Consider the following 22,124-nt stretch of genomic DNA (forward strand, 5'->3'; position numbering starts at 1 on the left):
TATGTAAACTATCTTAGTAATAATTTTTATATGGATTACATATTGAAATAATATTTTATAATATTAAGTTAAACAAAATAGAATGTTAAAAACGATTTCATTTATTTCTTTTTACTGTGTTTTAAAATATGGCTTCTAGAACATTTAAAAGTAACATGTGCCTTACATCTGTGGCAGGCATTATATTTCTATTGTGCGGCTGCCGCTGAGGGGTTCAAATGTTTGAGTGGCTTTATCATTTGTGATATATTTACTCATCTTCTTACTCTGTCTTTTAGAAGGGCCCAGAAGACAATCCCTTTAACAAGGCATTCAGTACTACACTCGAGAGAGGAGTTCCTGTATCCTTAACAAGGTTGGTGTTTGTTCTCTGTAGGCTAATCATGAAATTAGGAAGCACTGCCATTTTAATTAGCTCTGATCTTAGTGTAGATGATATGGTTATGGAGTGGCCAAGGCCAAACGCCAGCAGTTAACTACCAAAGACAGTGTGTACAGTTTTTCAGTAGTCAGTGAACTTCCAGTGATAATTTGTTATGGATTACAAATGGTGATTGCTTAGAAATAGTTGTGAAGTTACCAAAGTATAATTGAGTTTAAATTAAAAAAGAATCTAGGTGTGGTGAAAAAGACCTGACTTGAGTCACATGTTGGATAGTTATGGACCATCACCCAATGACCAGGTCATGAGCCCTTGCCCAATGCATAGGCTGGGAACCGCATAACCATAGGAAAGGCCAGGTAGTTGTGAAAAAGGACCACGTGATACCATCAAATTTATGTACTATAAGTTTCTTTCTGGACTTCCCTAAAAGAAGTCTATTTATCAAGATGTCTGATTTAAAGAAAGTGAATGCAGACTATTTGATATATTAATACCCACAGATCAAGGGGCACCTGGGTGGCTCAGTTGGTCAAGCTTCGGACTCTTGATTTCGGCTCAGGTCATGATCCCAGGGTCATGGAATCAAGCACCTTGTCAAGCTCCATGCTCAGCGTGGAGTCTGATTGTCGTTCTCCCTCTCCCTCTGCCCCTCCCCACTGCTCATGCACATGCTCTCTCTCTCTCTCAGATGAATAAATAAATCTTAAAAAAAATTATCTACAGACCCAGAACACTATTGTATTTCATTAGTCATATGACTTAATTTTATCCAAAGTACATCTGCTGGTGTGCCTGAAAATTCATCTGTGGCAATCTTCCCAATTTTTGAATACAGAGCTGAATCAACAATTAGCAGAATAATACATTGTCTCCCTGATCCAATGAATGAGCACTTTTTTTTAAATAGTAGGACGCCCTTAGAATTGCCACTGTATATAAAATTGAAAAAATCAAATGAAATGCCATATCCTCTATGAAAACATAAGCCAGTTTGTGTCAGTTTCAAGGACTTAAAATATACAGTGGGTGTTTGTATTTGTACTTAATTATCCCAATTAAACTTTCCTTTGTCCTGTACAAAAGAGAGGTTTCTGAGAATGACAATGATTACTGTATATTTAATCAGATGAAGATTTAAATGTTAAAGTCTCTTTACTAGAGAAAATCAGCAGAGACCATCACATACAAAAAATGCAGCTACTATTATAGCAAATGCATTTCTCTTTCTCCAGTAAATGAACAATACAAGAATAACCTTGCTTTCATTTTGGGAGGTATGGTACTACATATTCACTCTCTTATGTAAGGGCTACATTAACTCTCTCTCTTTGTTTCTCTGGAATCTTTATCACAACACTCTCACCAAACCAATGTCCTGGTCCACTAGATTGTTGAAATCTTGCTCATAGATCTTGGTGAGCAGTAAGGAGCACTTTATATGTCTTTGTAAGGCACATGCATTTCAAAGGATGGGAGATTTATCCCTTAAAAATTTACCTTTCTGCATACTATCCTGTGAATTTGTGGGGTCAAGTCATGTCAGGATATTGTCATCAAAGTGAAAGATAAATGGTTGCTCCTTGACCTACATTTTTCAGCAAAGTGTCTTCTTGCTGGGTATCTTTGGATAACAGAGGAAACATATACCATATTTGGGTGAGTTATCCCTTCCTATTTGCCAACTACGCATAATGTTCCTCCTTTTGAGTGTGACCTAGAGTGAGAGAAGGCTGTTGTACCAATCCAGCTTGCACTGCACAACAGCTCTCTAATTTGAGCTATCTGACTGGGTAAATCCAATTGTGCCATGATGGGGACACTTATTTTGAGTTGCCTTGGGAATTTTATTTTTGCTTGTTATTTGCTTCTGGTCCTCTGATAGTAGAATCACAGCATAGAATGCCTATGGCTTAGAGAAAAGCAATGACCTCTTTGGAAAACAATAAATTTTCTTTTGAAATCCAGTTTCTGTTTGGCAACTTGGGTCTAGGAGAGATTGCATTTCTGATTAAGAGAACATAAATTCCTCCCTGATTCATGCAACCATCATCAACTGGGTGATGTTTGATCCTCTAAGTCAGAAAGTTAGGTATGCACAGCAGCATAACATCATCAAGGGGAATTGACATTGACAGAGCAAGATGAGGCTCAATCAGTTTCTGAAAGCACAAAATGTTGTACGTGCAAGTAGCTCCCATTTGTGATGCATGTGTTCCTGCTAATTGCCACCTCTTCCTTGATCCATACACATGGCTACATGGGGTCTTTCTCATTATCAGTTGACAGGGGAAAATACTAAGCTGGATACTCATTCAGTTTCTGCCTCATATGTTGGCATTGGTTAGAAGTGGACTGCTGCTGCATTGTATCTCATAGAGGAGTGCCATGAAGGACAATAGGGAAAGTAAAGCCTTACTGTGGGAAGAACTTCAAGTGATATGACTGGTCATCCATTTTACCTGGAAGGAGAGTTGATGAGAGATATGTGGACCTAGACTGATTCAGGAATAGTAGCTAAAAGGTGGAATGGATGTTTGGGGTGTGAGAAGGGAGAAGTTTGAAGAATACAAAAGAAAATCTGGGCAAAAGACTATGAGATGGACCCTTTGAAATGAATTCAGAATTGATATGGGTGTGCTGGGTGAACACTTAGAAACGAGCATGTGTTGCATAGGAATCTTTTCATAAACAGGTAGCAATGTTGACCCAGATGTCATTCAGCTCTTCCTCCTCTGTCCCACTGCTTGCACAATTGGCTCATGAATAGTGTGTTCAGGTAGGACGAAGGGAAGTTTTGTGTGGGTTTAAAAACAGTATTACTTTCAACAAAACTGAATGGCCACCAATACTGCTGACAGCCCAATCTGCCCATAGAATAATGCTGAACCATCTGTATGATGCAATAGCATATGAGGTCCATTCTGCCAACTTGGTGGTAGAATAATTATATTGAGCTCCTTTCTTCATGGGGGTGGGAGAAGTGATATATCTTCGCTGGAATAGATCTATGAATGAATTATTCCCTTCCCACCATGCTTTTGCCAGACCCACCACCTGTGCAATTACTCTATGCCTTGGTCTATATCAATTTATCATGCATAACATGGCTTTTGAACAAAGAAATGATTTTTCAGCAATGAATTGAAAGAAAGGACTGAGTATAGGCTTCTGAAACAGTGGAATGATCAAACTGAATATTCAGTATATTTAGTTATGGAACCATTTGGGTGCCTTATGAAATTACATTTCTTTCCTCAAGGAAGGGGCAAATGTTCTGAACCAATGACAATTTCCTTGTTTCTTTATTGCTAGTCTGGTAGTGATTAGTGTTGTTCTCCAAGTATTTCTATCTCTACCCCCTCCAAGTGCCATGGTAGGATTGCATTTTCCTATTCTGTTGGCTAGGTGTGTCCATGTGACTTTCTCTGGATGAATAAAAGAGCAGAAGTCACTTCTGTGCAGAAACTGTTAAAGTCAGTTCATGATTATTCTTATTGCTACTATAATCATGGAAGCCTGTGTCATGGTGGCATATTGTTAGCCTGGGGAATCTGAATTATGTTGAAGAGCACTGTGTCATGCCTTAGTGAAACATATATTTTTGTTGTGTTGCCTTGGGACACTTATTTTGAGTTGCCTTGGGAATTTTATTTTTGCTTGTTATTATACTATTACTTGCTATAGTACTCACCTATAGCTGTGATACCAACATGTAGCTGATTCAAAAGTTTCTTTGTAGCAATGTAAAATAATAGTAGAATGTTTTATTTTTATAGCAAACGCTTATGTACTGATTGCATAGCCCTCTAAGTATTAACTTTTGGACATGAGCTAAAGTTAGACTAATGTCCATGAACTATGAAAAAAAATCCTATAGGAATAAATGTAAGGATTAAAAATGGTCATTGCCTAAAATTATCTCTAAAAATTAGAGTTTAGGAAGAGTTAGCCAATTATCTTTTAGTTTCCAAAAAATTAGTCACCAAATATTATTTACTTTTTATGAATCAGAAAAATCCAAAACAAAAAAGCAGGGTGATTTGCATAGGACCACAGCAGAAAGTAAAGTAGTGCAGGAATGAGACTCCACCCTTGACCATGTCCTGACAGCTTCTGACTGGAAGTCTAGTGTCATGCCGTTGACATGTACTGCTCAGAAGGCTTTGGGCCTGTGGCATATCTTTCCAGGTTAGTAGGGAGTCATTTCTTTCCTTCTTTTTTTTTTAAGATTTTATTTATTTATTTATTTATTTATTTATTTATTTGAGAGAGAGAATGAGAGAGAGAGAGCATGAGGGGGGGAGGGTCAGAGGGAGAAGCAGACTCCCCGCCAAGCAGGGAGCCCGATGCGGGACTCGATCCCGGGACTCCAGGATCATGATCTGAGCCGAAGGCAGCTGCTTAACCAACTGAGCCACCCAGGCACCCCTCCTTCTTTTTTAAACAAATGTATTTATAAGAGAGAGAGAGAGCACAAGCAGGGGGAGCGGCAGGGAGAGGGAGAAGCAGGCTCTCCACTGAGCAAGGAGGCTGATGAGGGACTAGATCTCAGGACCCTGGGATCATGACATGAACTGAAGGCAGACGCTTAACCAACTGAGTCACCCAGGTGTCCCAGTAGGGAGTCATTTCTAAAGCCAGGCCTCTATAAGCATTGTGAAGAATAGTTAAACTAAAATATTGTCTTGCATAAATTGCTGGTTAAATAAAGATTCTTATTGAATTGTCAAGATACTAAGGTATTTGCTTTACGGAGATGCTATGACATAGGGATTTTTTTTAATTAAAATTTCTTTTAAAAACTTTTAATCTGAATTCCTTACTATCTACAGGTGTTCTGTTTTTGGGACATCAGCATACTTAAAGAATGCCTGTTTACTTGATTTTTCTGAGTATGTTTACTTATCTCTATATGTCTAAAAATTGCACTTTGGATATATTTTAAAAATATGTCTTTCAAAAATTCAAATCAAAACTATTCGTAAAAAGTATTTTTTCTACTTGAATTTCTAATTAAAGTAAAATGAAATGCAATTTTACTATAAAAATCAAGGCTTTTCCATTTTATAAAAATTCAGAGACTGTACTCTTTCTTCCCACACCATAGAAAATCAACATATTTAACTGCAAAGTTTTCCACACTGAAAATATTATCAAATACTAAGTATAATAGTCCATGCTTTAGTCAACATCTTTTTGGAATGATTTAAATTTCCAAAATGTTCATGAAAAATTCTAGAAATAGCGTTAGTGTCACTAATGTGAGGACAACATAAAATTTGCTTAATTCTTAAAAAAGATTTATTATTTTAAAGAGAGACAGCGCATAATTAGGGGTGGAAGGGCAGAGGAGGGAGAGAATCTCAAGCAGACTCCACACTGAGTGCAGAGCCCTATGTGGGACTCTATGTCACCACCCTCAGATCACGACCTGAGCTGACACTGAGTTGGACACTCAACTACTGAGCCACCCAGGCACCCCATAATTTGCTTACTTTTTTTAAAATAATTGAGATAAACTGCTTTAAACTCTTCTTTCATAGAATCCTATTGTCATTAGAGTTCCGCTTACTTCTTAATGCTCAAATCTACTTGAAGCTTCCATGTCCCATGTCCCTTAAGCTTTGGAAAGACAGATGTAGGCATATCCACTCTCTATTGTCAATAACTGTGAAAATGAAACCATTTTTTTCCTTTTCCTCTCAATTCAAGAAGATTTCTGGAGTATAATAGATAAATTTAACCCATGATCCCAATCTTCTGTCTCATTTGCTTCCTTTCACATTTTTGAGAATTGGCAAAATTGCCTAATAATTGAGGTCACGCAAAACAAATTACAAATTTGATGGCTTTATAATTCTGGGGGAAAAAACATGTATCTCTTTTCCTTAACTACTTCAGACTAACTCAGTGGTTAACTTGATGTGATATTACATATTATTCCCAGTATGCAACTATAGCAAGTAGAAATTGCTTAATTTATTATTTTAAGAAATGTTTTTATTTTTTAAAGATTTTATTTATTGAGGGGGAGGGGAAGGAGCAGAGGGAAAGAGACAAGCAGACTCCCCGCTGAGCATGGAGCCCCCATGTGGGGCTTGATCCCACCACCCTGAGATCATGACTTGAACCAAAATCAAGAGTCAGAAACTTAACTGACTGAGCCACCCAGGCTCCCCAAGAAGTGTTTTTAAATTTCTTGTTATAAACAAATTAATTCACAATTAATGCACACGTTGGCAAACAGCATGTTAATGTGGAGGCACCAGATATGATGATCCAGATAGGAGTCATGTGTGATGTTAATTTTAACAGAGTTTAGATCTTACATACCTTCATGTACCTAGTACAAGGTTCTCCCCAGAGCAGATACTCAATATGGGAATTTTGTTTAATTAAATGAATAAATGATAATCCAGATATTTCATAGAGAGTAAGATAGGCATTTTATATGAACTTGTAAATTAGCATGTTATTTTCTAGATCCAAATATAAGGTACTTTAGGGGAACCTGAGTGGCTCAGTCAGTTAAGAGTCTGACTTCAGCTCAGGTGGTGATCTTAGGGATGGAGCCCCATGTGGGGTTCCCTGCTCAGCGGGGAGTTTGCTTCTCCCTCTTCCTCTGCCCATCCCCCCCTCCTGCTCTTTCTCTCTCTCTGTCTCAAATAAATAAATAAAATCTTTTTAAAAAAGTATATGTAGGGGCATCTGGGTGGCTCAGTCTTTAAGTGTCTGCCTTCCATTCAAGTCATGGTCCCAGCGACCTGGGATGGAGCCCCGCATCTGGCTCCCTGCTCAGCGGGAAGCCTGCTTCTCCCTCCCCCACTCCCCCTGCTTGTGTTCCCTCTCTTGCTGTATCTCTGTCAAATAAATAAATAAAATCTTAAAAAAATAAATAAAAGAAAGACATGTATCACATGACCTCACTGATATGAGGAATTCTTAATCTCAGGAAACAAACTGAGTGTTACTGGAGTGGTTGGGGGTGGGAGGGATGGGGTGGCTGGGTGATAGACATTGGGGAGGGTATGTGCTACGGTGAGCGCTGTGAATTGTGCAAGACTGTTGAATCACAGATCTGTACTTCTGAAACAAATAACGCAACATATTTTAAGAAAAAAGAAAAAGAAGAAGATAACAGGAGAGGAAGAAAAGGGGAGTATGTCAGAGGGGGAGACGAACCATGAGAGATGATGGACTCTGAAAAACAAACTGAGGGTTCTAGAGGGGAGGGGGGTAGGGGGATGGGTTAGCCTGGTGATGGGTATTGAGGAGGGCACGTTCTGCATGGAGCACTGGGTGTTATGAACAAACAATGAATCATGGAACAGTACACCAAAACAAATGATGTAATATATGGTGATTAACATAACAATAAAAAAATAAAAATAAATAAATAAAAATTTAAAAAGTATATGTTACCACTAAACTATAGTGTTAGTTTTATTTTATTCTGCAGTTTATTTCCTGTACTTTCTTGTTTCCTAGCAATTCTGTGAAGTATTTTAAGTTAGAAAAAACACTAAAAATTGGATTTAGGAGACATTAAGTTTTTATTGCTAAATATCTGTACTATCTTGGCTAAATCATGACAGCTATAAGGGTTTTCGTTTGTTCACCTGTAAACTCATGATTTTTATGTAGATTTCTAAAACTTTATCCATATTTTGGGAGCTGCAGACATATAGTAGAAAAAGCAGTTGACTAGAATCAGAAAAATTAGCTTGAAATCTCAATTTACAAAGCTCTGAATATTGGAGAATGAGAAAGAGCTTTCAGAAATTTAACATGTAATAAACACAAAATATTTCTAAAAGCATTGATAGACAATAAATATCAAGGATGTTTCCCAGAAAAAGAGAGAGAAGGAGGAAAACCAAGAAACAGATTCTTAACTATAGAGAACAAACTGATGGTTACCAGAGGGGAGGTGGGTGGAGGGATGGGTTAAATGGGTGATGGGGATTAAGGAGGGCACTTGTGATGAGCACCAGGCATTGTATGGAAGTGTTGAATCACTATATTGTACATCTGAAACTAATATTATACTATACGGTAACTAACTGGAATTTAAATAAAAACTTAAAAAAAGAATATTTCCCAGAAAGTTGGAAGGAAAATGACAAATAATTAGAAATTAGGAATGAAAAGAAACTTAATGAATCAACCTAAGAGATCCACTGCCTAACAGCAATTCCAAAGGGCAGCAGACAATGCAGAGATTGGCATTCTCAAAAAATAATTTAAGGACATTTCCCATAATGGAGATAAATGATTCTCCTATTTGCAAGGCCCCTCAAGTACCCAGCATAAGGAAGAAATAAACAACAAACAAAAATGGACAAGCTACTGCAAAGCACGTCAGAGTAAACTTCTTTATTTTTGATGTTTTTTAAAGTTCTATTATGATGTGCTTTCTGGAGACAAGGCTTCTGTTAACAAGGAGATAAACCAGAAAAGAGGAAACCATGAGATTTAGGAAATAGGAGATCCACCAAAAACAAGTGATGAAAAAAGTCTGAGGTCTAGAGAGAAACCATTCATTTTGGGATAAAAACATGGAGTATTCAACGAGGAAGATATCTGGAAAAACCGCAGGCCATTGGAATATTAAATAGGATTAAGCATTTAGGAAGTTTAAAAATGCAATTAACTGTAGAAAATAAACAATCTCATACAAAGAAAGAATAACATGTAATTGCAATTATAGTATTTCACTTGGCTCTGTAGTAGATTCACCTAGGGAAAATTTGCTTTGTCATGCCAATATAAACTGTTAATTCAACAAAGAATGTGCTAGCAAGAGAATGGGTAAAAGAAAATGTCTAAAACTGACAAATCAAGAATTATTTGTGGATGTATATTATTTAAAATAGAAAACTATCAGAAGACACATCTGAAAGAGAAAGAAAAGTCGTTAAGGGATGTGGGTTCAAGGATAGGAAGATGAATTAGGACCCCCTTGTTTTTGTTTAAAGCTTTTGTCCTATTTGATTTTTTTTTTAGAAAATACGTGCATCTGTTAGTGTGATAATAATGGATCTAGGATAAGAACTAGCAGAGCCCTAAAATATTGGTGACCACAACAGTGGTGTTGCATAGGAGCATGGCTGAGCTATTTAATTTCTGCGTGCTCAAATGTAGCTTATAGCCACAACCTCAACAACCTCTCATAACCTCTGTAATGTTGGAGAAAGTATAATTAATTTGGGACTGTTTCTATCCTAGAGTACTGAGGCAGACATTAGGCACTGTTGCTTTTAATAATGGCCCCTTCCCAAGAGAGCGGTAATGAGGATTAAATGAGTTACTGTATGTAAAGTGTTCAGAAAATTGCACGGCATACATGAAGTGATAATAAGGGCTGGTTATTAGTATCAGTACATACATTTGTAAAAATGCATGTGCCATGATGGAAATTTTGTTTGGTCTTAATTGTGAATCTATGTAATTAAGAATGTAGAGGGACAGAAGAATCAATGTTGCCATCAATTCATAATTATTTGTCAAGATTTCAAAACATGAGGCAAAATATGTTTTGGGGGTTGCTATTCGAGTGGATATAGACAAACACACTAATTTGTCCAAGATTTTTTTTAATAAGAGAGCATATATTTTGTCTCTTTTTAAGCAGAATTATAACCAAACTTTACTTGGAAGTAGTATTACAAAGTAGAAGACTCTATTATGCCTGTTTGAAATGGCTCTGGGATTTCTGATATTCCATGGCCAGATTTTAACTTAAATTGATACCTACATGAATCTGATAATTATTCAGTTTTAGGATTTTTAAATTTGCATTGAGCTTTGCTTCCATTATACTACTGTAAATACAGAAGTCTAATCCTTAAAACAGACCTGTGGAGATAGGGGATATTATTTTATTTTTAGTATGTAAAATGGGGACAAACGATATATTTTAGACATTATAAATAAAATTTACAGACTTTTTTTGGTACTCAGAAAAAAACAGATAAAGTTAATTTCTTTTCTAATTAATAATTACTGCTTTCTAAAAGATTAAGAATGCTACTAGTATGTCAGTAGCTCTCACTTATTCCCTGACTTTTTATGTATCAATAAACTTCTCTTCAAATTTTTTGTCACTAAAGATCTACATGGATTATATGTATATTTCAGACATTTAAATATTCTTAAACATGTTAATTTTTTTTCGTATTCGTAAAATCCCATATGCACTTCCAGAAGTAAAAAACAACGTACTCTTTTCAGGTGCTCCTTTAAAACAATCATTGATTACAATCCAACCTCTTTGGAATGATGTGTGTCTGACCACACAAAGTGCTGATTTGAAACCCCATCTTACTTGTTCTCGCAACAAAGGTATATACTATGAATGTTAAATAATCCCCAATATTTATGAAATGCTTGGTTAAACAGGAAATGGTCTACTTTTCTAAATAATGGACAAGTCCACTTTAATAACACATCACCGTGCCACCCGAGAAATTGCTCTCCATTCGTAGATCAGTAAAAGAGAGACTGAAATGTTCTCAAATCTTACCTGGCTTTATAATATTGTGACTGATGATGGTAAGGAGAAAAGGAATCGAAAAGGAATACTTATACCATTTAGATAAGTATGGCATATGGTTTAATCAGCAAGTACTATTCATAAGAGATTATCATTCATTGACTAGATCATGAATAAAAATATTAATTTATGTGTATGATCTGAGATCCATGGATTCTACTTTGTTGGGCCAATTTGATAGTGATGGTCCCAAATGGTTTGAGTAGTAGAGCAGATGTAGCAACAAATCAGTTTGCAGTGAAATTATACTCTTTGTATGGTCAAAAAAGAGAATTGGGAGGGCACGAATATGAATTTCAGTGAACTGGTGATTTCCTTTTGGGACTGTTTCATGTTCCCTCCAAAGTGTTTTTGAGAATTGTACAGATTCCTCTGGGAAGCTTTTCTTCTTTAAATACACGAGTGTTAGGGGAAGAGAGAAAAGTCTCACTCGCCAGCTCAATGAAGTGAAACAACATGTACTACAAAATAAACATCTGGTACATACAATTTTCACAGTCATTTTGTGATATTGTGCAAAATATATAGACCCCTCAAATAATATCTGATATATACATTTACCCAGCAACTAACTCATATCAATGATTTATTTGATAACTGCTTTGTATATCCTCTATGTTGCTTAATATTTCTATTTTATTTCTAACAGTGTTCTTGTTGCTATATCCAGAGTTACTAAACTCCAGATATACCATAGACAATTTACATTAAATATGTAAAAATGTTCCTGAGCAGATAGACCATCTTACTTCCTTCTGAACTGAATTTCCTCTAATATAAAGATTTTATCAACTTAATTTCATATGATCAGAGTAAAGGGAATTCACACACACACACACACACGCACTTATTCACACATAGTCGCACATATGGACACAAAATAAATTTATTGGTAGTTTCATGTAATACTTTGCACCTCAGAGCTGAGATCTTTATAATTGTTATCAAGCAGACAAAAACCATTTTTTTCCTATTTAATTTTTCTTATCACTTCCAGAGGAGGTTTTAATGAGCAAAGAAATGGTCAATATGCAAGTGAAAGAGACAAATAGCATCTTTAATTCATATAGTAGAAAAAAGGTTCCTGACTAATCAAGAGTTTACTGAAACAAAATATCCAGAATGACTTCCTTTGATACTAGAGTTCACAAGCAGTTATAGTTTCAGGAACAAAATTATTCAGAAGATTGTTTTCCAGTCACATCACATTAATGTGCTGCTTTAATTAGTTCCCTTGTAGAATATAAAGATAATTTTATGAGTTCATTACCTCATAATAATTCATCTGATATGCTTAATAGCAGAAAGCTGAATACTGATTAACCTAATGAGGAAAAATAAACAGAAATAAAAAATGTTTTAAATGCTACATTTAGTCTTAAATGTATTGTTATTCAAGTTCTCTTAATTCAATGCTCCAACATGATTTATGCATTGGAGATATATAATTTTCAGGAAATCCATAAAAGACAAAGAGCAAACCCTATTAGTGTATCTAAACAATGCAGTTGTTTAGACTGGGTGAGCACAAGGGAATACAACTAGGAGGCACTGGCAAATGAGGGTACCCATGAGAAAGAACACTACCTCCAATTCCTCCTTTCATACCGAGGAACTTCCTTGGTATTTATGGTATTAAGAAATGACCTTTACAACTCTTGTGCTAGCTAAGTTTCTGGAAAAGTATCATACCGGCTCCCTCACCATCTCACCACCAATGGGCTTTGATTTGTCCTTTAATCTCAGTTCTCAGGTGAAAGATAAGAGAAAAATGAGAATGAGTCATCCATAAGACTAAAATAAGTAAAATAAATATTAAATTATTTATAAAGATGTTATTCATTTTGGTACTTATTCCAACTGTTTAAAACCTGAAATTGCGTAAAGGGGAGATAATATTGGAGAAAATTATTTCTATGAAAATAGCGATGCTGCTTCTAAAGTAAAGTAGCAGTTTATTATTTTATACAATGTGAAACGTGTCTGTTGGATTAGTCTCTAACAGTCATCTGTAAGATTGTAATGATACATAAGACTTCTCCGTTATCTTTAACTCCAATTGCCTCAACATGCGCACGTGCGCGCACACAGACCCACACACAGACCCACACACAGACACACACACACACACACACACACCCCCCTATCCACAGCCCACAACCTAGCAGTCTATAGAGAACTGTGCTAATAAGAACTAATGAAAAGAACATAATAAATAGGTGCTGTTACACGACCTCTATTACATCATTATCTGATTCAATGGGTTATAAGTGATGTATTTTATTCTTTGCCTTTATCTAAAGTTGCAGTCAAATTCTCTCAGATGTGTAACTTACGTGTTTATATTTAGAACTACACTTACAAATTCTGCATGAAACATTTATATATTTCCAAAGCAATCATTCTTAGACATTCATAATATGAATTATTTCCAACACATCCAATTAGTTAATTTTTACTTTAATGCCAGTGTATGCATGCATCTACTTAAAACATGGTTCATAGATAAGGTAACAATAAGTCCATGCAAACACAATCCTGAGATATAAGTTGGTAATTATGATTGCATTACTCTTGTTAAGAGTTTGCTTTCTGTTGTTTATAAGACTACCAGCATAACCAAAACAAACAAAAACTACAGATAATTTTGAAACCCAATACTTGCAGATAGTCTTATTTCCTTAATATTTAGTCAAATATTAAATCTCTAAGATAATATTACATTATCTGTCTAAACAAGTTAGCAATGTCACAGTTTCAGGTTGAGAAAGCAATCTTTTTATATTAAAAATAGACAACAAGAAAACATGCAGTGTTTATGTTAAATTTCTTTTCCCCAAAGAGTTGACTTGAGCGAGATGACCTCCCAGCTGGAGAATGAAGTCTGGAAAATGAGGACCAGAAGTTGTAGTGGTTGTTAGCGGGAAGCAGGGATGAGGAGATAATTTTACACAGGTGGTTGATGATTGATGGAGGTGGAGGCATTTTAGGAGGCACGGACAGTTAGTATTTGGGAAAGAAAACACTCTACCTGTGTAGCCCAGCGAATTGTCATCATTATCAGAGGTGGGGATTGGCGTCCCGTTGTCGTTCCCCCTCTCTAGGTCCTCAGGGTCTGTCGGAAACAACACCAGAGCTGCTGATGGGGTCACAGGAGTAAGGGTAGTTGCCATTTCGATCACAGCATGTCCAGACACAAGTAAATCCACATGTGACAGAAAAACACACAGGGACAACACACAGCACACTTCCTCCTTGTCCCTCCTGCAGCATACTAAGCCGCATGGACGTCTCAGCATCCTGGCTTACAGTTTCTACTCCTTCTCCTTAATTTCCCTAATTCTCGGCTCTGCCTGCACCTTTGCTGCACTTCAAAGCTGGCGGAGGGCTCTGACTGCCCTCTGTGAGGCCGCCAGCAGGACTGAGGGAGCATATGGAGGAGCGAGAGGGCAGGGTGGCTGAATGCTAGCATTGCTAATTTTCCACCTTATTGTTAATCAAAGCTATTGACTGTGATCACTCCCCATCATCGCTTCATCTCCTGCCAATTACAGGCTCAAGGGACTGTACCTCATATGGGGGGGGGAAGGGAGGGTGTGGGGAAAAATAGGGTCTTGTCAAATAACAGGGTGGATGATAAAAATGTCATACTTCTCCTGAGCAACAGTAAAGAAAGCAGTGTGCATCATCGCATCCTTCGGAAGGCGACAATTTGTCATCTCAAAGGACGGAGTTAAATTTACTGAAACGAAGGCATAAGTAAAACAACACTTAACTTCGGACATTTCGGGTTGGATATTTTAAAAGCTCCCCAATTGCTCGAGATTCTATATCACAACCGTCCAGATAAGTATTTTCCTTCCCTTACTCTTGTTTGTCTTGAATAAAAGGAATGCTTTTTATGCTTTTCGCATTGTACGTGGATTTTCCTATGGAGAATTTTAGAAATGAGGCTAAGCACAGTGACACTCAAGTTCTAATATCCAGAAACTGAGTTGCAGCCTAAATACATACAGAAGCCCAATGACACCACGACTAATTTCCCGAGTGCTCAGTTACGGTGTATGTCATATCTATGTGTGTTCGATAAATATGAGCAGAGTATCTAGCTTCTTGGCTGATGGCAGACACAGACACAATAAAAGCCAAAAGCCAAGTGTGTACCTCCTAAATCGAATACCGTAGAGTCATAGGTCCTTCATGTTGAGGGGTTCTGCAGGCTTTTTATCACCTTAAACAGCATCTACAGAGAATTTCTCGGTCTGAGCAGTGAAGGGTCATAGCTGTTTACTCCAGGAAAAAAGTATGTCTCTTATGACTGAGGCAGTGAGTACACACAGGTAATGCCCCTCCAGAAACATCACAGGGGTCATTAATTCTGTGCTCCTGCTAGTTTTTTAGCTAGGTTGACACATTTCGTCTTACACACAGCTCTTCAGGGATGATTTAGAAATTTTTAAAAGAGGATACAAAATCTAATATGAGTCACTTCGTGGCTTTTTGCATGTAGTGTATTTAACAACTCTATCTCCCTGCCTCTCCTCCCCAGCTCATGTGTCATATAATTAACCTGATGTGGCTCACATGAAGGAAAAAAAAAAGGTGCGGATCTGTGCATACTAAAAGGAAATGCTCATTATTGCTCTATTCATCCTTGTCTTTCTAGTGACGGCTGTTGTCATATTTTTCCTTAAAATCAAGTCTGGAAGTGGTATAGCAGGAAAAGGGTCCACTTTTGACACCCCACCCCCCGCCGCCCCCCACCAAGCCTGTTAACTTATTTGTATGCATTAATTGTTTAAGGCAGTTTTAAGTCACATCAATACGAAAGAATGGGAAACAGGCATTTTTTTGTGTATTTTTCCCCAGTGTTAGCACAATGTTCTGCCACAAACTAAGTAACCTTGCTCAAGTAACTAACCAAATGAAAGAGGTTGATACAGGAAGATAAATAGAAGGTCCTGGTTCAAATGTATTAAAAGGCTTTTAAGTAAACCTCCCCTGCTTACCCACAACATTGTGTTAAAAGATATGAAGCATTTAGGGTCACCTTAGTTTTTCAGAGTAATTACTTTTAGTTACAAATGCAGCTTTTCGAAGGAAATACTACCTTTAATTTATGATGGAATATTTTATTTAATGTACATGCATACATTTGTAATTACTCTGTTAAAAATAAAATAAAAATCTGTCCACATCCACAATGTGAACTCAGTTTGACTATACACTGTCATAACTTTTGCGTGCTTTGTTATTGAATGTTCCCTGACAATGAGGATATTACAAAAGCAATAGCGATGAGGAAAGAAAGTTCATTATCATTTCAAACTGGATACTTAGAACTGTTTTAAAGTAGAATTTTTCACCCATGTCTAACTTATCCTGAGTGTTTTTAAAATTTGCTTTCCTGTCCCCACCCATCACCCTTCTGACCCCTTCTTAAGCTCAGGAAAGAATAGACTTTGCATTAATCAATGAATCTTACCGTATCTATGAAGCACATTCTATCAATTCAGTACTGCCTTTAATTAACAATATGCTAGACCTAAGGAACAAAAGATGCCATTTTTGCTAACTGCACTCATTTTCTCTTCTCCCTTCATGTCAAAAGTTAATTATAACGGGAAATAACCACTTGACTCATTGCACATGAGCTTTAGGACTAATCCAAAAGATATTTATTTAAACTTTGTTAAATAGTATTGATTATGCGAGCCATGGAATAGAACACAATGAGGCAAGAGATTATTTAATGCTTACAATGTCTGAAGGAGGGTGGCCTTCTTGTACCCCAAGATTGAATTTAGGGCCATCCAGACTTAAATTGACATACGTGTGGCTGCAATTGATGAAAGCTACCATCACATCTAGAATTGCACTGTCACTAAGGGTGCTGGGTTCTAAGTGCCTGACTCCCCCATTAGACTGAATTCCCAAGGGTCAGGTAATCTGTCTGCATCACATTAGTACACACATCACCTTACACTGTACCTACAACATTCTACAGGCTTAGACAGTTTTTTTTTTCCCTTTAAGATAATAAACGAATTAATGAACAGATGGTAACCAAGAATGCATATCTCACTTAACTAATAGACTCTCAATCTGAAACAACTTGAAAATACAAAAAAACTTGTTATAAATTAACTCAAATGCTAATGTACTCCCTATATACCCAATATCTGTAAAGGCAAAGAAAGCATTTTTTTTCCAATATAAAAGGAAGTCTTAAATCATAAAATTGTAGACATTCAGGGTTGGAAACATGTCAGATGGACCTTCACCACAACCTTCCATCAGATATACAAATTATTCTGAATTCAGTGGTCATTTGGCCTTTAGTGTTTTTCAAGGCAACCAATTTCAATTTGACAATCAAGACCTTTATTTTATGTTAGATTTAAAAAAAAAAAAGGCTGTTTTCTAGATGCTAATTCTAATTAGCATTTATCAGTTCCTTTGGAGCCCAAAGGAACTGATACCTTATCTATGAAAGCCTGTTGCCCTCCCAACCTTCCTTAAATACTTGTGCTTCACAGGACTCTAGACTTTATCTTTTTGTTGTTCAACATACTCTGTGTAGATATCTTCACTGAGACTCATGACTAAAACTCTTTTTTTTTTTAATAAGATGATGCAACTTCCACATTTCTTAATTGGATGTTCTACCAATGACCGAATCTTATGTCCACTGCTTATTTGACTTATGAGGATGCCAAGAAAGCTCATACCTTCTCTCACCAAACCCTGGGAACTCATCCTGTTCCCTTTCCACCTACTCCTTTCCTATATTCCCTGTCTTATTAAGGAAGTCATCATTGTACTATATTCTTAATATTTTAGAATTCAGTGAGATGTTAGTATCTGGGGTTAAAACCGAACTCTTGCCTGTAGACTGGTTGTTATAGATTTTGCTACACCATTTATTTTTATTTTTATTTATCTTTTTGGAGTCGGTTGTGTGCCAAACTTAAAGCTATAAGATTTTATATTATATATTTATAAAATTATGCATAACCATATAACATACATATTATTTATATAAGACATAAAATGTATGATTGGGCCCCCTTGTAACAGTCTTTCACAGATTTAGTAAAGGTGACACCAGTAACAAAAAGGAATAAAGATCTATAGCTTCCAAAAAAAAAAATCAATAGCTTCCTTTACAATGGAAATTATGTCTTTTAGGAAAACTTGTCCTTAAATATAACATTTATTAAAGGTGATAAAACTTTATTTAATGGTAAATTAAGTGTAAATTTGAAGTTTTTTAATCTGCATAATACTACTTTGATTGAGATTTCCCCAACACCTATATCAAATTATAATGGAAACTCTGAATTAGAAAAGTCATTGTACTACAATCTCTGATAAAATATTCATTCAGACAACCATCATCAATGGGTACTAAATCTATCAGGTGAAAAATTGTAGGAGACAGCATAGTTCACAGTGTCAAAGTATCACCCCAGAGATTATTTGCTAACTGCAAAGGGGGAAATATACTTTTATAATGGGTAGATCTGGCAGTCCCCACTTGAACTCAGTAATCAAGCTTAGTATCCAGCAATGGTGGGGAAATAAGAGTGGGAAGCCGATCGTGTAATACAATATACGGCATCACCTATAAAGCATCCATGCTAACAATGCTTGCTCTGAATTCAGTCAAGACTTAAGACCCAACTTAAAATCTACCAAAAAAGAAAATATATATCCCTCAGCATACACATGTATAATAATTGATTGGTGAATTATCTTTAACTTACTTTCAAATCGTTTAGGAAAAGTATATTGAGAGGATTAAAGCAACTATGGCATAATATTAACAATTACTCATTCTGTTATGAAAAACATTCCAAAAAGTTTAGAGGACGGTAGATGAAGACTGAGTGGTCTAAAGCTTTCTTTACAATGTGCAGCAGAAATTCACATGATGACGCTTCACTATCATTGGTGACATCATTACAATAGCATCAATATTGTACCACATTCAACCCACATTTCTCTAAATTGTTCATCAGGCTATGATAGCCATGGTTACACTGTGGAAATGTAGAGGCCTAAGAGAAGATTCTGTTGTTTAAATTCAATTTCATTTGTTTATTTTTAATTTTTAAGTTGGGTTTTAAATTCACAGTCAAAACACTGGAGTTTTCATCTGTGTCCCTTCTTTCTGTCATATTCAGCTATGTAAATATACGTCAACAATAATAGCTTCTTCCTTCTGCCTTACTGTAATGTGTCAAGATGGTTTCTTTACAGATTTGCATTATCACTGTGCAGGGTTTTGGCATTAATTGACATTTTGAAGATGACCATTAATAAAAGATTAGGGGAAAGCAAATGAATATAAACTACTATCAATACGAGAATTGTGTTCTACAAATTGGATCAATTCTCATTGATTCTTTCCTACTAATCAAGAGGAATGCAGGCAATGGGTACTTTAAATGGAGTACTGAGAACATTTAATTAGAAACCCAGGCAATGAATTACAGAATTACATACAAAAACTATGTTTGTGAAGTTTTATATCGGTGTCACAATTTTACAAGATCCAACTAAAGTTAAATTTCAAACTTCTGCTTTAATCATATGTGGTTAACATAATTGTGGAGGCTACAATATTATTTGCCCCATTCTTCTGAATTGGAAATAAAGGAAGAAATAAGAATTATGTTATAGAGATGGAGAGGAAAAAAAATCAGTATGTGTTTTTAGGTAGTACCTACTTAAAATAATTCAGAGAATCAAGTAAATAAAAGATTCATTTACAATGAGGACTGAATGACTTTTTCAGAAATCTATATTGTATAGAACATTACATTTAATATGTATCAAGTTTTAAAATTGTGCTACAAAATGTTGAGTGAAGCCAATTATTTTAAGCAGCAATATGGTAACAGATAGAAAACAATGTATTACAATTATTTCCAATTTTGCTATTATAAGGAAAATCAAGGTTGCTTCCTTATGTTTCTTTCAAAAATAAAAGAACCATGATTATAATGATCCATGTGAATAATGACTGTGAAAAAATGTTTCTAGATAAAATAAACCAAAATGTTAAAATTGACATATGTATGCATTCAAATAAATTTTTTTGTGAGTGAATGATTATTCCTAAATTTGAAGACTTTATCATCCAACACTGTTGAAAAAAAAAAAAAACAAGAAATTCAGAGTGGTTTGGTATTTGACCAAACTAAAAATAGTCTCCATGAGAGAGTAGGTAATTATAACCCATGACCTCAGATGCCAGGATTGTATTAAATGAAAAAGTAGATCTCATACAAAGATCTCAAAATATATACTAATGCTTTTTCTCATTTTCTAGTTTAAGTGATTGGATAACTGAATGAATCATAAATGAATAATGAGAAGTAAAAACTGTACTGATTATAATCACAACTGTTTACATAATACTTCAGTTTAAAAAATATAAACTATATTATTTTTTAGGTATGTATATTTTCTCATGCAATTCTTACAGGTCTATCATGATCATAGTCATCACTAACTGCATCATCTACATTCCCATTTTAGAGATGCTGAAACTAAAGCTCAGAGAAATTCTTTTGCCTCTGTCGTGCAATCGGTAAATAGTGGATTTGGAATTCGATTCCAAATGATTTCTGACTCCAAAGCACCTCCTCTTTTCAGTATGGCCCATGTCCTCTTTTTACACATCAATCCAATTCTAGGAACTGGTTGGAATTTTAATAGTATATAAGCCTTAGTACACCAGGCAAGCGATTCTTTTCCAGTCGCTGAACCATAAGATTGAATAATTTCACCACTCTGTTTCTGAGCTCTGTTAAGCATATCACTGTGGCTTGTGACACTGACTGTGCTACCCAGGTGCCCCTCCCACATCTTTTTAAATATGTAAATTTGGGGATCAAACTACTGATTAAATAAAATTAAGATAAATTCAGATTTTTTTTTTACTAGTCTGATGTCGTTTATTTAGGTTCATAATTCAGTAATCACAGAACCTTGTCCTGAAGTTCAGATTTTTTAAAAAGATTTTATATATTTATTTGAGAGAGAGTGAGAGAGAGCATGGGGGGGCGTAGCAATGGGGGAGACGAGGGAGAAACAGACCCCCCTGCTGAGCAGGGAGCCCAACTTGGGGCTCAATCCCAGGACCCTGGGATCATTACCTGAGCCGAAGGCAGACCCTCAACCGACTGAGCCACCCAGGCGCCCCATAAATTCAGATTTTTTTGACAATTACTTTTTAAAATGTATTCTTCAACAACAAAGATTTTCCTTTTGGTATAAGTTTGAGGGAACTTAGAACAGGGTCATGTCTTACTCACTGTCATATGCCTGTTAGGCACAGAGTAGCTAATCAATACATATTTGTTAAATGACTAAATGAAACATTGAGGCATAGTTTTGCTGGAGTCAAGAGTTTAAGAAGGTAATTTTTCTCAATCAATGAATATCATTATTTCCTTATTTAGGACTTTGTTATATACTTATCTGAAATTATAATCATTGTCATGTTGTCTACATATCTACCTAAAATTATAAGTCTAATTTAAAACTACAGATGTTGGCGAGGATGCGGAGAAAGGGGAACCCTCCTACACTGTTGGTGGGAATGCAAGCTGGTGCAGCCACTCTGGAAAACAGTATGGAGGTTCCTCAAAAAGTTGAAAATAGAGCTACCGTATGACCCAGCAATTGCACTACTGGGTATTTACCCCAAAGATACAAATGTAGTGATCCGAAGGGGTACATGCACCCCAATGTTTACAGCAGCAATGTCCACAATAGCCAAACTATGGAAAGAGCCAAGATGTCCATCAACAGATGAATGGATAAAGAAGATGTGGTGTACATATACAATGGAATATTATGTAGCCATCAAAAAACCCCGAAATCTTGCATTTGCAATGACGTGGATAGAACTAGAGGGTATTATGCTAAGCGAAATAAGTCAATCAGAGAAATACATGTATCATATAATCTCACTGAGATGAGGAATTCTTAATCTCAGGAAACAAACTGAGGGTCGCTGGAGTGGTGGGGGTGGGATGGATGGGGTGGCTGGGTGATAGACATCGGGGAGGGTATGTGCTATGGTGAGCACTGTGATGAACCACAGACCTGTAACTCTGAAACAAATAATACATTTTATGTTAAAAAAAAAAAAGAAGATAAGAGATA

At 36.0% G+C, this 22,124-nt stretch overlaps 1 protein-coding gene across 1 annotated transcript in view; it reads right to left on the minus strand.

The window, feature by feature from the left end:
- The window catches only part of ROBO1 (roundabout guidance receptor 1), a 491,348-nt gene extending 477,235 nt beyond the window's left edge, over nt 1-14,113 (minus strand). Inside the window, exon 1 of the mRNA XM_088022787.1 lies at nt 13,972-14,113. Coding sequence (XP_087878913.1) covers nt 13,972-14,113 — 142 coding nt within the window. The remainder of the gene's footprint in view (nt 1-13,971) is intronic.
- Nucleotides 14,114-22,124: the final 8,011 nt, after the last annotated feature.

This window comes from Eumetopias jubatus, unplaced genomic scaffold (genome assembly GCF_037043125.1).
Source record: "Eumetopias jubatus isolate StellerSeaLion01/CBP00866 unplaced genomic scaffold, mEumJub1_p1.0 scaffold_1, whole genome shotgun sequence".
Lineage (NCBI taxonomy): Eukaryota > Metazoa > Chordata > Mammalia > Carnivora > Otariidae > Eumetopias > Eumetopias jubatus.